Source organism: Pygocentrus nattereri, chromosome 5, assembly GCF_015220715.1.
Source record: "Pygocentrus nattereri isolate fPygNat1 chromosome 5, fPygNat1.pri, whole genome shotgun sequence".
In the NCBI taxonomy this organism is placed as follows: Eukaryota; Metazoa; Chordata; class Actinopteri; order Characiformes; family Serrasalmidae; genus Pygocentrus; species Pygocentrus nattereri.
Window position 1 is genome coordinate 50,421,549 of NC_051215.1, and position 14,371 is coordinate 50,435,919.

General features: G+C 45.8%; 1 protein-coding gene across 1 annotated transcript in view; it reads left to right on the forward strand.

Moving 5' to 3' along the window:
* The first annotated feature begins 223 nt into the window (after nt 1–223).
* The window catches only part of pdcd4a (programmed cell death 4a), a 26,760-nt gene continuing 12,612 nt past the window's right edge, over nt 224–14,371 (forward strand). Inside the window, exons 1-6 of the mRNA XM_017682084.2 lie at nt 224–406; nt 520–648; nt 9,721–10,020; nt 11,895–11,992; nt 12,999–13,112; nt 13,748–13,969. Of these exons, the coding sequence (XP_017537573.1) occupies nt 600–648; nt 9,721–10,020; nt 11,895–11,992; nt 12,999–13,112; nt 13,748–13,969 (783 nt within the window). The 5' untranslated portion in view covers nt 224–406; nt 520–599. The remainder of the gene's footprint in view (nt 407–519; nt 649–9,720; nt 10,021–11,894; nt 11,993–12,998; nt 13,113–13,747; nt 13,970–14,371) is intronic.

Consider the following 14,371-nt stretch of genomic DNA (forward strand, 5'->3'; position numbering starts at 1 on the left):
CCTCTGGCGGTCCTGCTGAACGGGGCAAAGGCGGCTAACCAGTTATGCAGAAAAGCAGGTGAGCGACAAACTGTGATAACTAAACACGTTAAAACGCAAAACTAGTTTATTTTGGTGATTTAAACGGCTCTGAAATCTGATTGGACGACGCCGCGTCTGTCCCGCCCCTCCGGCAGCCAGTCCGCCGCGTCACCGAAGCCACGTGACGCGCACTAAAGTTAAAAACAGTGTGTTTACCTGCAGCCGCTGCGCGTCAGTCCGCGGCCCCGGTGAGCGGAGCGGTGCGATTACAGCGATATAAGCCCAACTCCGCTGTTCCGAGGAGCATCACAACCACATCCGTCTCGCGTGCGGTATAAACCTCGTCCTGTTTTGGGCGGAGAGCCGCTGAAGCGAAGTGAGAGTGGTGAGCAGCGCAGCTTCATTCAGAACAGCCGCGGGAACGCGGACGGTGCCCTTTGCGCTCTGACCCGCTGCGCGACTGACCGGCGGTCAATGTCTTGTGTGTTTTAACGGCAGGCATAAGTGTGGGAGCGCAGACTCCAGACCTCCGCCGTCCCCGGGCTGAGCTCCGTTGGCAGACCGCTTAGAGCAGCGCGATGGCGGCTGAAGTGGACCAGTGGAGCGCCGCTGCTGTTCAGGCCGATGGTGAGGGCTGACCGTTCGCAGTCCAGCAGAAGTGAAGGGCTCCTGCAGCTGCAGTCTGGAGGAGCGGGGGGCTTGGCGTTACACCCCAGCTCTGATGAGGAAGGGGAGGCTTAATGCAGCTTTCGGGAGCAGCCAGGCGAGCGCTGCAGCCGCGGGGTGGGATGACGCTCTGGGAGCCCGCGGGCTCGGGTTTGGGTTCAGTACAGGGCGGCTGGGTTTCTGAGCTGAACGTGGCAGCAACACCGTGGTCTGTAGTGCAGCCCCGGTTTGGTGTTGAAGCGCAGCTGTGGGCTGTCTGCAGCGTTTCCGTGTGCAGGGCTGCTGGTTTGGGGTGTTTTGGGGTTTACGGGCTTCGTTTTCTCCGCTGAAGCTGCGGGTTTGCTGCGTGTCTCCGCTCCGGTGCGGTTCCTGCTGCAGCTCCGTGAGTCGGCGGGTGGTTTGGTTCGTTTATAAAGGGGTTATAAAGGTCTGATTCGTGCGGCTTTAGTCTGGGTTTATGATGCGGGTCCGGTTCTGAATCTGCTGCTTCTGTTTTGGGCACCATGTGTCTCGCCTATGCTAAGCTAGTTTGGCTAACTCGTGGACTTTGGTTGAAATGCCCACTTTGAGGGTAAAGAGGGTCGTTTTCGGCGCAGATCTGAGGTCTTGCCGCACTTGGTGGGATGCCAGGTGTTCCTTCGACAAACGACCCGGTAGAGGGGGTCCTGCGCGCGGCAGTCTGTGCAGGCCCGTGTGGGTGAAGTTACACGTGTAGGAACAGTTGAACTGTTTAACCCTTTCCTGAGGGGCTGTGCAGTTTACGGTGGCTATTTTCCCCGAAAACGTGAAAAACCCATCTCGGTCATGTTCTCCGGTATAAAGGCACCCCAGCAGAGCAGGGGACCGCGCGGGGAACGGAACGGTGCCGTTCTGCGGGGCGGCGCGGTGCGGTTAGCAGTTGGGTAGCTAAGCTAAACCTCCCCAGCCACGCTTTTCTGTGTACGAGGAAGCGACGCGACCCAGTAAACAATAGCGGCCACGCCAGGTTTAGCTCTTATTTTACAGGGTTAAACGGAGCTTTTATGGTTTTTCCCTCGCAGTAATGTGATACCACCTCTATGTCCAGTGTGTTTAAGTCGATGTTTGTGAAAATAGTGTGTCCTGGGATTTCCACTCTTATTGTGTTCATTCTCACGACTGTTGTGGGTTAAACAGCTTTAATTGCGTGTTAGTTCGCCAATTACTCGCTTAAACAGCGTGATTATTAATATCACAAGCTGCTGTTGATCGTGCTTAGTGTTTTGGAAGCACACACCTCCCCCTGCACACCAATAACAAAGCCTTACATAACACACACACACACACACACACACACACACACACACACACACACCCACCTCTGTAGTTATATAAAGCTGAAGCCACCCAGTGGTTGTTGAAGCACAACTGAGTTATACATACAGTGTATACATCTGGTGTCCCGAGAGAGTAAAATACAGTAAATTATTTTTTCAGACGCAAAGCTTGAAACTACGTTCAGTGGTTAGTGGGTTTTCTCTGATTTGTGCCTTCATGGTTTATAGTTTTAAGTTGAGTAATAATTTTATAATTTTTACTCCCACAAACAGGGAAACTCCACCTCCACATTTAACCCGTCCGTGAAGTGAAACACCACACACACACACACACACACACACTAGGGGGCAGTGAGCACACTTGCCCAGGGAGCAGTTGGGGGTTAGGTGTCTTGCTCAAGGACGCCTCAGTCATGGACTGTCGGCTCTGGGGATCGAACCAGCAACCTTCCGGTCACAGGGCCGGTTCCCTGACCTCCAGCCCACGACTGCCCCCATTTGCCCACATTATTGTTTTCTGCTAAAATGACTAGGTTGTAGTCTGTAGGCGATTTTCTATTGAACGGTCTGGGATGGTACAGTTCAAATCCATGTGCATGGTTAGTCCTTTCCACTGCCCAGTCACTTGTACAGTACCCGAGTACCTGTTCTGAATTTGGTTACACGTCCTGCTGGGGTGCCTAACAAGAAATCTAGTTGGTTATTGTTATCGTGGACATGAAACGAGTGTAAACGGTGTTCTAGACAAGCTCTGAAGGAAAGATTGAGTCTCTAAAGGGTAACTTTAGAGATGAAGGACAAAACCTACTTTTAATGCAAGTCAGTGCAACCAGAGTTATTTCCAAGGATTTTTTGGGGTGTGTCTTTTACTCAGTTTATCCTGAAGTTTACACACGGTGTGAAACACAACAGGCATTTCCAAATTGTCAAAAACAAGAAACTGAAAAAATGGATGAGGTTTTCTTCCGACAGCAGCGATGTGTTTGTTTTTGGACGTAGCTAACACCAGCTGGAGCCGTTATTCTAGTTCGTGATGGAGCTACGCTCCCAGAGCTCTGTCACAGCCTTCACAACAGGCTGTGGTTCAGGCGCTCGTGCTGTGCGAAGCAAAGTGGTTCGCTTAGTTGTTGACCTGTTTCATGGTCTAGGTTTTGAAATGTAAGTAATACCTGAACGGTGTTTTCAGCATTCACACACTTTCACCTCAAACCTTGAACCGAGCGCTCGTGTCCTGCACGTCTTTAGTAGAGACCAGTCTTACTGCTCTTTCCCTGGAGAGAATCCGGGCGGTGTAAACTCCCTCTTATAAACATAGAGGTCCTCTCTGTTAAACCACACACACACACACACACACACACACACACACACACACACACTCACTCTCACACTCAGACCCCTTATCACAGATACACTGTGCTGCAGAAAGTCCAGGTTCCCTCTCTTAACGCTGTTTGTTTCCATTGCTGGGGATCAGACTCGCTCCTTATGATGGAGCTAGTGCTTAGATAATTGTGGCGCCAAGTAGCCGGAAAACTTAATGTTTCTGAAGATTTTTCACATCTCTACATAACTTAATTGTTAAAATGTAAATGAAATGTGATGGTTTATTGTAAAGAAACTCACCAGCTCTCAAAAATATCGTAATATCGTCAGAATATTCTTAACTGTTTCATTTAATCAAGGTGGTAGTTCATAACTATTTAATATAATAAGCAGTTAAGAAGCTTCTTGTATACACGTGATTCGTTCAGTTGTTCTGGAATTTGGATAAAGTTTGTTAAATGTAGGAGAAAATGTTAGGAAAATCTGTGATGCTGGGGGTGGGGGGAATTAATACTGCTGATTTTATTTATTTATTTGTTTATTTATTTATTTGTAATTTGCATGTTTGTTTGACTTTTAAAGCAACGTTAGGCTGCTGATATTTCTTGTTTTAGTGACTTGCCCCCAAAACAAAATCTAACAATTGGTGATGGAAAGGAGTTTGTTCGCTGTAATGAAACGGCTGCGTTGGGGCGAAGATGCTGCGGACTTCGAAAACATACAAATGAAGCAAAATGCAAATCTGGCACTAAAACAAGCGCACAGGTCTTTTCTGCACTTGGTTTATTGTTTGTGTTTTCCTGTTTATTTGAGTTTTTTTTTTTTTTTAACCATTTTTACATGTTATGGCTTTTGTCAGATGCTCTTATCTAGAGTTACTAATGTGTTGATTATTTTACAAAGGCAGGCGAAGGTGGTGTTAGGAGTCTTGCCCAAGGACTCTTATTGGAATAGCGTATGGTGCTTGCCTGGGTGGAGGATCGAACCAATTGCTGTTAAACAGTCTTGTAGTCTGATGGTGCTGCAGCCACGCAGCCCCACATCTTTCACCCGTGAGATCCAGTGATCGAAAGGGCCGATGACAATCAGTGTTTGTGTGGTGAGTGAAGAGATTAGATTGATCACTGTCACACAGGCATACGTCACCCAGCGGAAATTAGAAGCCCTAACACCCGCTGAACTGCACGCAGAGGGGTGTGAGTGTCGCCTGGATTTGTAGACTAATGACCGTGACGGCCTCAGATCTTTTATATGCTGTTAATGGTCTGAACTGCCCTTCAGATTTGATCAGTGTAATCAGTAGGTTCCTCCGTTTACTCCCATTCGGACAGTTCAGGCTGGGGTCTCCCTGCTCGTTCCCTGTTGCTTGTTTTAGACCAGTGATTACCATCTCACCCTGCTGGAGGATCTCGGGCAACAGTGCAAAAAAAGTAGGACGGTTGGCAGAATTACCCAGCATTAGATATTTTTATAAATATGAACATATGTGATTATTTCTTCCAAAATAAGCCAAAATATTTTTGACTTGTCTGTAATCATGGTCTCCTAATGGTCAATGAATGATCTTTGCCCCCATCGCCCAGCCCTGTAATCTTCTCAGTCAGTTTGTGCATTAGTCCAGAAGACAGAGGAGCTGTGTCCAAAGCAGGGAGAGCACATGGTGACGGAAATGCTGAGCAGGCAGATCTTTCTCTTACACATGCGCACACACCCTGCCTACATATGGCAGTGTTGGCCTGCCAGTGGGTCACGTGACCTCGGTTCAGGAATGGCTGTAACGCTAGCAGTCCTGTAATGTGTGTAGTAAAACCCCCAGACGTTCTATTTCATAGTTAAAAGACTGAGGTTCTCTCAGACTGGGCAGGAGAACATGCACACGTTTGTGAATCTGTAAAAAGCCTTAATTTATCTGAAATTATATTTAAAAATTAAAACTGATTATTAAATTGTCCTAAAATTGTCCTAAAAATCACTCTTATCCAACATGGATAATGCAAATAACCTAAAGAACCAGCCCTGTCTGAGGTGAGGTGAGGTGAGGTGCGTGTGTAGGAGCGAAGAAAACCTCATAAAATACGAGGCAGTGGTTCTCCAGGGCTCTGACTGAGAACTGCTGGATTACTATCTGGGTTGTGGGTTCTAAACTTGGGGTTGTAGTGCAAGAGAGTCATTTTTTAAATGTTTGTTTGTTCTGTTGTTTCCAAGGTGCTAATCGATCAATCAGAAAGTTTTGGATTAAATTCCCTATGTGGGTTTTTGTGAGCTATTTATGAGGCTCTGTATGCAGTGTGCCCTGTGATGGACTGGCGACCTGTCCAGGGTGTATCATGACTGCTGGGATCGGCTCCAGCACCCCACCCCACCCCCCCGCGACCCTGAGGGAGAAGCAGCTCAGAAAGTGTGTGCGTGTGCACGTGTGCGTGCGCGTGTGTCTTGCTTGGACACCTATGATTACCACTAGCTTTAGTTTTCTTTGTTTATAGTAACACTGGGCGTTGTGGTGAAGTTGCAGGGGTTTGGTGAGAGTATGATGAAAATGTTACTGACAATATAAACTGAATTTAAAACATGTATTTCATGAAATTTTGTATGTAATACTTTTTGACAGTGACTTTGAAAAGCGAAAAAAGGTAATATTTTGATTTAGATGAGTAGATATAAACTAGATATAAAGTGCGTTCATATAGACAGTAAATGGATAAATGTAGAATATAATTAAAATATAAACATTAACACTTCATGCTTTAATGAAGTTGTCATTGGTTAACGTTCCGTTTTAATTCTGCTCTTCCAGATGCCTTTTTCACAAGGCTGTAATGCGGTGTGTTTGTTTTATGTATCTGAATGGGTCAGGAGCTGCAGACTTGCATGCTTTAACTCTGCCATGCCTTATCAGAGCTTATCGCACTTGGCTGTGAGCAGCACAGGTGTTCTGCAGCGGTAAATAGTACAGGTGTGCTGTAATGCACTCTGACCACGCTGTAGCTTTCAAGAGTTAAGCAAGATCAGTGGTGGCACTTCAGTCTGAGGGGGGGGGTGGGGGGGTTGGGCGTTAGGGGGCGGGGTCATCATTTTGGCAATGCAAAGTTTTGTCCTTGAAGGGTGATGATGCCAAGGATGTTATCGGGATACTTATAGCGGCAATGTTTGGGCTTTGCATCGTTAACACATGCAGTCCTTGAATGGAGTTTTACTGGAACGTGCACATTCAAATCTCAATTCAACACGAAGGAGCTGTTGGTTATTCATTTCTGAATGGTGTTTGTGCTGCTTTCCTGTTGTATAGCAGCGGTCCTCCATGAACGCAGCATATTTATACTCCTGTGGTGTTTTCACAAAAACTAAACTAAAACATCAGCTATAAATCAAATGGCACAGGCTTCCTTCAGCTGTAACCTACACGTTTGTTTTTCTTGGTAATATTTCACACACAAGCCCTTAGTTATTTCCCCATTATTTTACTAGGTGTCATGCAGATAAATAGCTGTTTCAACTGTACTGGGTTTTTGGCCCCGACGTGAACATATTACCATTAAATTCCTGAGTAAACTTGCATGAGACTTGACGCTGTGAATTGGCTGTTGCCTGAAGGTCACCAGCAGACTTTCTGTATGTCGTATGTGACTGTGATGTTGAAATATATTTATCGCTTAAACTAATGTTTGCTTTTTTTGGTGTGTACATATTTTCTGTTCCCTTTTCTTCTGCCAAATGGTCAAGTGAGGGTGACTAACCAGGGACGGAGTCCTGCAGTTAAGTTAAGCCTGTGAGCGCCCTTATCTCTCTGAAATGTGTGTTTAGGTATTTATATATTGTCACTGTCCCAAGAAAAACATGTAACTCCAGAAGATCAGCTTTGCAGGAGATGGCGAACACCTTCTTAAAGGTGCCATAGAATGCATTTATTCAAGGTTTGAAACGGTTGTCTGATATCCACATAGGTCAGGGTGAAAAATGCCCAGATGCAGTTTTACAAGCCAGTTTACAACCCTGTGATTTGGCTCTAGAAAGAAGCGAGCTTTATGGTGGACCCATGCGTAATTTGATGCCCCTGGCTCCCATTTGCTGGTTTACAGTGAGGTCCTGCAATGGGCGACACAGAAGCAGCATATCAAAATAGACACAGGCAGGAAAGAACCTAAGCAAGCTAAGTTGTCCTACTGCATTGGTAGTTATGGAGCCTTCTAGCAGCCAGAGGTACTTTTACTGCTGTTGTCAACTTCAATTTAAGATGGCCTGGCTTCAGCCGTCAGTGGATAATCACACGGCATGGCTGTTACTTGCAGGTTGCTGTTGGGATTGTGATGCTAATAAAGTTGGAACTGCCTTTCTCTTCAATCTCTTCAGTGTCAAGCTGAGTCAAGCCCTGGAGCGGTGGGCAGCCCTCTCCATGGTGCCTGGGGAGCAGTTGGGGGTTAGGTGTCTTGCTCAAGGACACCTCAGTCATGGACTGTCAGCTCTGGGGATCAAACCGGTGGCCTTCCGGTCACAGGGCCAGTTCCCTAACCTCCAGCCCACGACTGCCCCCCAAAAAAAGGTGCTTTCATATGTGGTACTGAAGTCCGATTTGGCAGCGCGACAGCCAGATCAGAATTCGTGCGACTTTTCATGTCAGTCCAACATTACATTGTCATTTCTCTGCTGAGCCCTCAAAACAACTAGGTGTTCTGGGTGATGAGCCCAGCTGTTAGTCAATGAAGCTTCATGATGCTGCGAGGAAGAAACAAAGCAGGCATTCGTTCATAACCATGGTGGTTTACCTCTGGCTAGGTGCCACCATGTGAAGCGACGTGCCCTGCGGGTCAGTTTGAGAGCATGACCTGTTAGACTAACGTCACATACAGACCACATTTAAAAGATAACGTGAACAAATTGGATTTGGTGGTAATCTTATTTGGCCCAATTTTACCTGCTGTGTGAACGTAGCCTTAGTCATCAGCTTGTTTTGTGAATTTTCAGTTCTACCTTAAATGGTGTGGCCGTTACATTCTGGCAACTATTTAAACAGTAGCATTTAAGGTGGAACAGAGCAGTCCTTCAAGAAACTGGCGTACAGGAGGCCAATTTCAACTTCGTTTAAGGATGGAATTCACCCAAGCCCATTGACCGTTTAATTTCACAGTCCTTTCACAGCCTGGTGCAGTTTCTGCAGATAGTCCACCGCTTTCATTGCGGTTACTCCGTTGCTGTTTCCTGCTGAGCTAAAACATGAGCTGGGGGGGTGTAAATATTAACGAGTCAAGTTATGTAACAATTAAAAATTTTGGAATTGGAGTTTTGACCATCCTCTTTCGCATATGCAGGATTTGCATTTGAAGGAGGAGATGAAAGTGTTTGTGCCAGTCCCATGTACCAAACTCTCCTTATTCAACTCTAGCAATGTAAATAAAATAGAAATCCATTCTAAGGTACCTTAACTTTAATAAAAGTGAATGTGAAGTGTTGATATAAAGGAATGCTTTTGACGGCGTGTCTGTGTACGTATGGCGTGTACGTGTGTGTGACTGGTCTAGGATCAAGTTATTCAGGTTTTTAATGCAGCTGCTTACAGGGTGTTCCCCAGCAGTGTGTGTGTGTGTGTGTGTGTGTGTGTGTGTGTGTGTGTGTGTGTGTGTGTGTGTGTTGTTAAATCACTGACCAAGTGGATCATCTAAAATTTTGTGAAGTTGCCCCAAAGTGTCATTCCCAAATCATAGCTGAAATCTCAAATGTGTGCCTTTTACTGTCATATTAGTATAATAATATACTGTATATTATAGTAAAGATCATTTGCTCTGTGGTCAGCTGACGGCCTCAATGAAACTGTTGACTGGGGCTCGAATAGCACTCGAGTTGTACAGACTGAAAACTAATCATGTTTAGCCAAGCCCTTCATATCTGATGGATATGAATTGCATTAAGCAGTTGAGTTTAAGAGAAACTAGCTTAACATACCTGATTTTAAAATCTATATTTTTTTACCCTGCAGTTTACAGCAAGCTAGCCTGATGGTTAATCTGTGGGATGTAATGCTAATCTAGCCAATTAAACTGAGATGCATGTGTGGTTTTGTTGTTAAGGAGTTAGAAATGGGGCTAAAATCAACTTATAACAGCCGAACAATGAATAGAATTTAGCCCCCACCTTTTGTGAGCTCTCTTTGCCTTGATCAGTGATGTGAAACTCCGTCTCTGATTCATCTTAATTTATACCGTAGTAAACTGTTCTGGGAGTGATTGTCACGTTAGCACATGGCTCTGCAGGGAAAACTCTTTGATCTTTGCGTCACCTGATGGGTATATTAAATTTTGTTTTTTGCTGAACTAATGCTTTGAACACAGAGGTTTTGGAAGGTTGAAGCTGATCATTAATATCTGGGTTTCCGTCTGTCTTGTTCTCTTAAATGCTTCTGTACTTCTGTTCCTTTGTCCTGTAGGTGTGTTGCAGCCGGAGGAAGTGGAGAATGATGATGGTGTGTACGATGATGAAGAGCTGAATGAAGGAGAGGTTAATGGTAATTGGACCCCTCAGGAGAAAGCCCTGCATGAGGCTCGACTGAAGGCTAAAGCGAAACGGAGGCTGAGGAAGTCCTCCTCCCGTGACTCTGCCCGCGAGAGTCTGTCTGAGGCTGTCGCTGGGGAAGCTGGGGCAGACCCCAACAGCCCCAAAGGGAAAGCCCTGCAAAACCATGACCGAAAGTCACGCACTGGCAAGGGCCGTGGCCTGCCCAAAAAAGGTCAGTTGAAAATGAAGGTGAAGATTACGTGTGTGTACACACACACACACACACACACACACACACGTTCTCTCACAGTAATTAGCGAATAAACGTGTTATTGGGTACTGAAGTTTGATTTACCCACTTTTTTTTTTACACTGCTCAAAAAATAAAGGGAACACTTAAACAACTCAATATAACTCCAAGTAAATCAAACTCCTGTGAAATCAAACTGTCCACTTAGGAAGCAACACTGACCATCAGTTTCACAGCTGTTGTGCAAATGGAACAGACAACAGGTGGAGATCACTGGCAATTTCAAGACGCTCTCAATAAAGGAGTGGTTCTGCAGGTGGGACCACAGACCACTTCTCAGTACCTTTCTGCTTTCTGGCTGATGTTTTGGTCACTTTTGAATGTTGGTGGTCTTTCACACTCGTGGTAGCAGGAGACGGACTCTACAACCCACACAAGTGGCTCAGGTAGTGCAGCTCATCCAGGACGGCACATCAACGCGAGCTGTGCCAAGAAGGTTTGCTGTGTCTGCCAGCGTAGTGTCCAGAGGCTGGAGGCGCTACCAGGAGACAGGCCAGTACACCAGGAGACATGGAGGAGGCCGTAGGAGGGCAACAACCCAGCAGCAGGACCGCTACCTCCGCCTTTGTGCAAGGAGGAACAGGAGGAGCTGCCAGAGCCCTGCAGAATGACCTCCAGCAGGCCACAAATGTGCATGTGTCTGCACAAACGGTTAGAAACCGACTCCATGAGGACGGTATGAGGGCCCGACGTCCACAGATGGGGGTTGTGCTCACAGCCCAACACCGTGCAGGACGCTTGGCATTTGCCAGAGAACACCAGGATTGGCAAATTGGCCACTGGCGCCCTGTGATCTTCACAGATGAAAGCAGGTTCACACTGAGCACATGTGACAGATGTGACAGAGTCTGGAGACGCCGTGGAGAGCGATCTGCTGCCTGCAACATCCTTCAGCATGACCGGTTTGGCAGTGGGTCAGTAATGGTGTGGGGGGGCATTTCTTTGGAGGGCCGCACAGCCCTCCATGTGCTCGCCAGAGGGAGCCTGACTGCCATTAGGTACCGAGATGAGATCCTCAGACCCCTTGTGAGATCATATGCTGGTGCGGTTGGCCCTGGGTTCCTCCTAATGCAGGACAATGCTAGACCTCATGTGGCTGGAGTGTGTCAGCAGCTCCTGCGAGATGAAGGCATTGAAGCTCTGGACTGACCCGCCTGTTCCCCAGACCTGAATCCGATTGAGCACATCTGGGACATCATGTCTCGCTCCATCCACCAACGCCACGTTGCACCACAGACTGTCCAGGAGTTGGCGGATGCTTTAGTCCAGGTCTGGGAGGAGATCCCTCAGGAGACCATCCGCCACCTCATCAGGAGCTGCCCAGGCGTTGTAGGGAGGTCATACAGGCACGTGGAGGCCGCACACAACACTGAGCCTCATTTTGACTTGTTTTAAGGACATCACATCAAAGTTGGATCAGCCTGTCGTGTGTTTTTCCACTTTAATTCTGTGTGTGACTCCAAATCCAGGCCTCCACTGGTTAATACATTTGATTTCCATTGATTTGTGTGATTTTGTTGTCAGCACATTCAACTTTGTACAGAACAAAGTATTGAATGAGAAGATTTCACTCATTCAGATCTAGGATGTTATTGGAGTGTTCCCTTTATTTTTTGAGCAGTGTATTTTGTTTTCATTTTTTTTACCACTATATTCCTGGCTGTAAAGATTGTTTTGGCAGTGTGTGATATTTATATATAAACATCCAAGTACATAAAACCCATTCCTGAAGACACTGAATGTATTTGAGAAAACGAGAACTGTATTTGCAGGTGAAGTGTTTTCATTGTCCTCAGGTGGAGCAGGGGGTAAAGGTGTGTGGGGAGCTGCAGGGATGGTGTATGAGATGGAGGAGCCAGACGCCAAAGATCCGAACTACGACGAATCTGCTCAGGTAATGCACGTGTATACAGGTGGGTGCTGTAGATAGACAACACCTGCATGTCATGTGTTCACACAGTGTCTTGTCTGGCCTGCGAGTACAAGGCTGGGGATTTTCTCCATCACTTCACCTTATTGAGGCTCATTTTAAGATCTGCAGACCTATATTAAAGCAGTCCCCCCCCCTCCCCAACCAATCCGTGTGGTGTAGAATTGGAGCACTTTAGAATTAAAAAAACATTTTACTCAGAAAACATTGAAAATGGCATGGAATGAAATCAAAGCTGGCAGTGACCGGTATGTTTACACCCCTGTTCTTCACACTTGATCTCCCACTTGTTTATCAGAATGAGTCCAGTGTGTTCATCGAGTGTCTAAGACTCTGCTTACACGCAGAGGGCTACTTAAGTAAAGGAAGCAAAACAGGAAGGTAAATCAGTGTTATTAAAAGCTTTAGAAGCTACAGTAACTCGCCCCCCCCTTTTCCCTCCACCCGTCATGTCTTTTTCCTTTTGATTTTGTGCTCATAAATATTAGTGCTGGTCAAAACAAAAGCTCTGAAAATAAGGGTGTAACAAAAATGTGAGTGTTTGATTTGAGGTCAGAAGGTTTGATATGTCAAATAGAAATGAAAAGTTAAAAGAAAAAACAAGCTTTATTTATTTATTTAAAAATTGTCTGTTGTGTAACCTAATGTTAAAATATTTAAAAGCCAAAACAAGCCTGAACTTCATATCCCAGCAGAGGGCAGTGAAGAGCCTGTGTCTTATGTTTTGGTCAGTGTTTCTTACATTTTTACTCTGAAGCATGACCGACTCAAAGCTACTGAACATCAGAGCAGAAGCGTCGGGTCACAGACTGTACAGAGTAAATCTGAAGCGCGTAGAAGACCTTGCAGAAAAGCTCAAGCCCATTTTGCACTGTGCTCCATCATTATTCAAGCATCTGGTTTGCGCTCTACTAATTGGTTGTGTGTAAAACTACAGAATCATAGTGTGTCTGTATTTCTGCGTGTGTAGGGAGATACGGTGTATGCCACAGTTGTCCCTGAACTAGAGGAGGGTGAGCTGGAGAAGACAGTTAACCCGATAGTACAGGAGTACTTTGAACATGGAGACACCAGAGAGGTGGAGGTAAGTGAAGGAAAGAGGGAAATTGTTGCAGCTTGAAAAGTTGGCTGATTGGGGTTAAGTGTTTGTGTAATTTCCTCAAAATTCCCACAGATGGCATAAATCAAGTTGCACCAATCTTGGCCACAAGGGGTCGGTGTGGTTCTCATTCAGTTCTAGTAGGAGCAGACGATTCCACTTGTGTAATCAGTCGGTCCCAGTCTTCAAGCAATGGGTGAGCTGTTTGAAATGTGCCAGCTTGGTTGGAATGAGAACTTGCAACCATGTTGGCCCCCTGTGGATGAGATCGGTGATGTTCGTCATTTTTATGCCACCGAACACACTTGATAACAAGGTGCTTCACAGGCGCGTTTATTGGGGGGCTTTGTTATTGAACAGTGAGGTGGACTGGATCAGGGCTGTTGTTTTAGAAGGTGCTTTGGGTTTAAGCACTTACAGTAGACCATTTGCCCCAGGGTTGTTACTGCTGGGCTGTGGAAGTTATACACACTGCCCATTCATTAGGCGAAGTTGCCCCTCATTTATTACCGTTATTTCCATTTATATCTTCTTTTTTTTTATTTATTTTTTTATGGAACTTCTTTTGTTGCAGATTCTTACTTTGCCGTTTCTCTTGCTCTTCTGCTCTTTTCTCCCAGATGCTATTGAAGGAATTGAATCTGGGTCCCCATAAGTATGAGTTTTCCTCTCTGGCAGTGTCTTTGTCTCTGGAGGGTAAAGCAAGTCACCGTGAGCTGACATCCCGCCTGCTGTCAGACCTGGTGGGGAAGGTGTTGCCTGAGAGCGACATCGCCCGAGCTTTTGACAAAATGCTCAAAGACCTTCCAGACCTCATCCTGGACACACCTGAGGCTCCACAGGTATGGCAAAAAAAATAATAAATAAAAAAACCTTATACAAAATTCCAGAAATGTGACTGGCAATAATTAATCAGATGAGAAAAATAGCGCCTGTGCTAGTTACAGGGAAGAGATCAGAAGAGCATCTATTCTACCTACAGCAAAAACACAAGAATAGCAAGCGTGCTAATTAAAGTAAATGGTTGAGGGGAGAAACGTGTTAGTTATACAAGAACGGTACCTATGCCATTTAAAATACATGAAGAAGAAAATGGCAGCAATGTACAAAAGAGTACAGAACATGGACGAGGAGATTAACAGTAAATGTGTGTATAACCAGTAACATGGATCAGCATGTGAATTGGAGCTTTCTGTGTTTTCTATCGCTGTAGAAAAAAAAGCTGTTACCTTTGGCTAGATGAG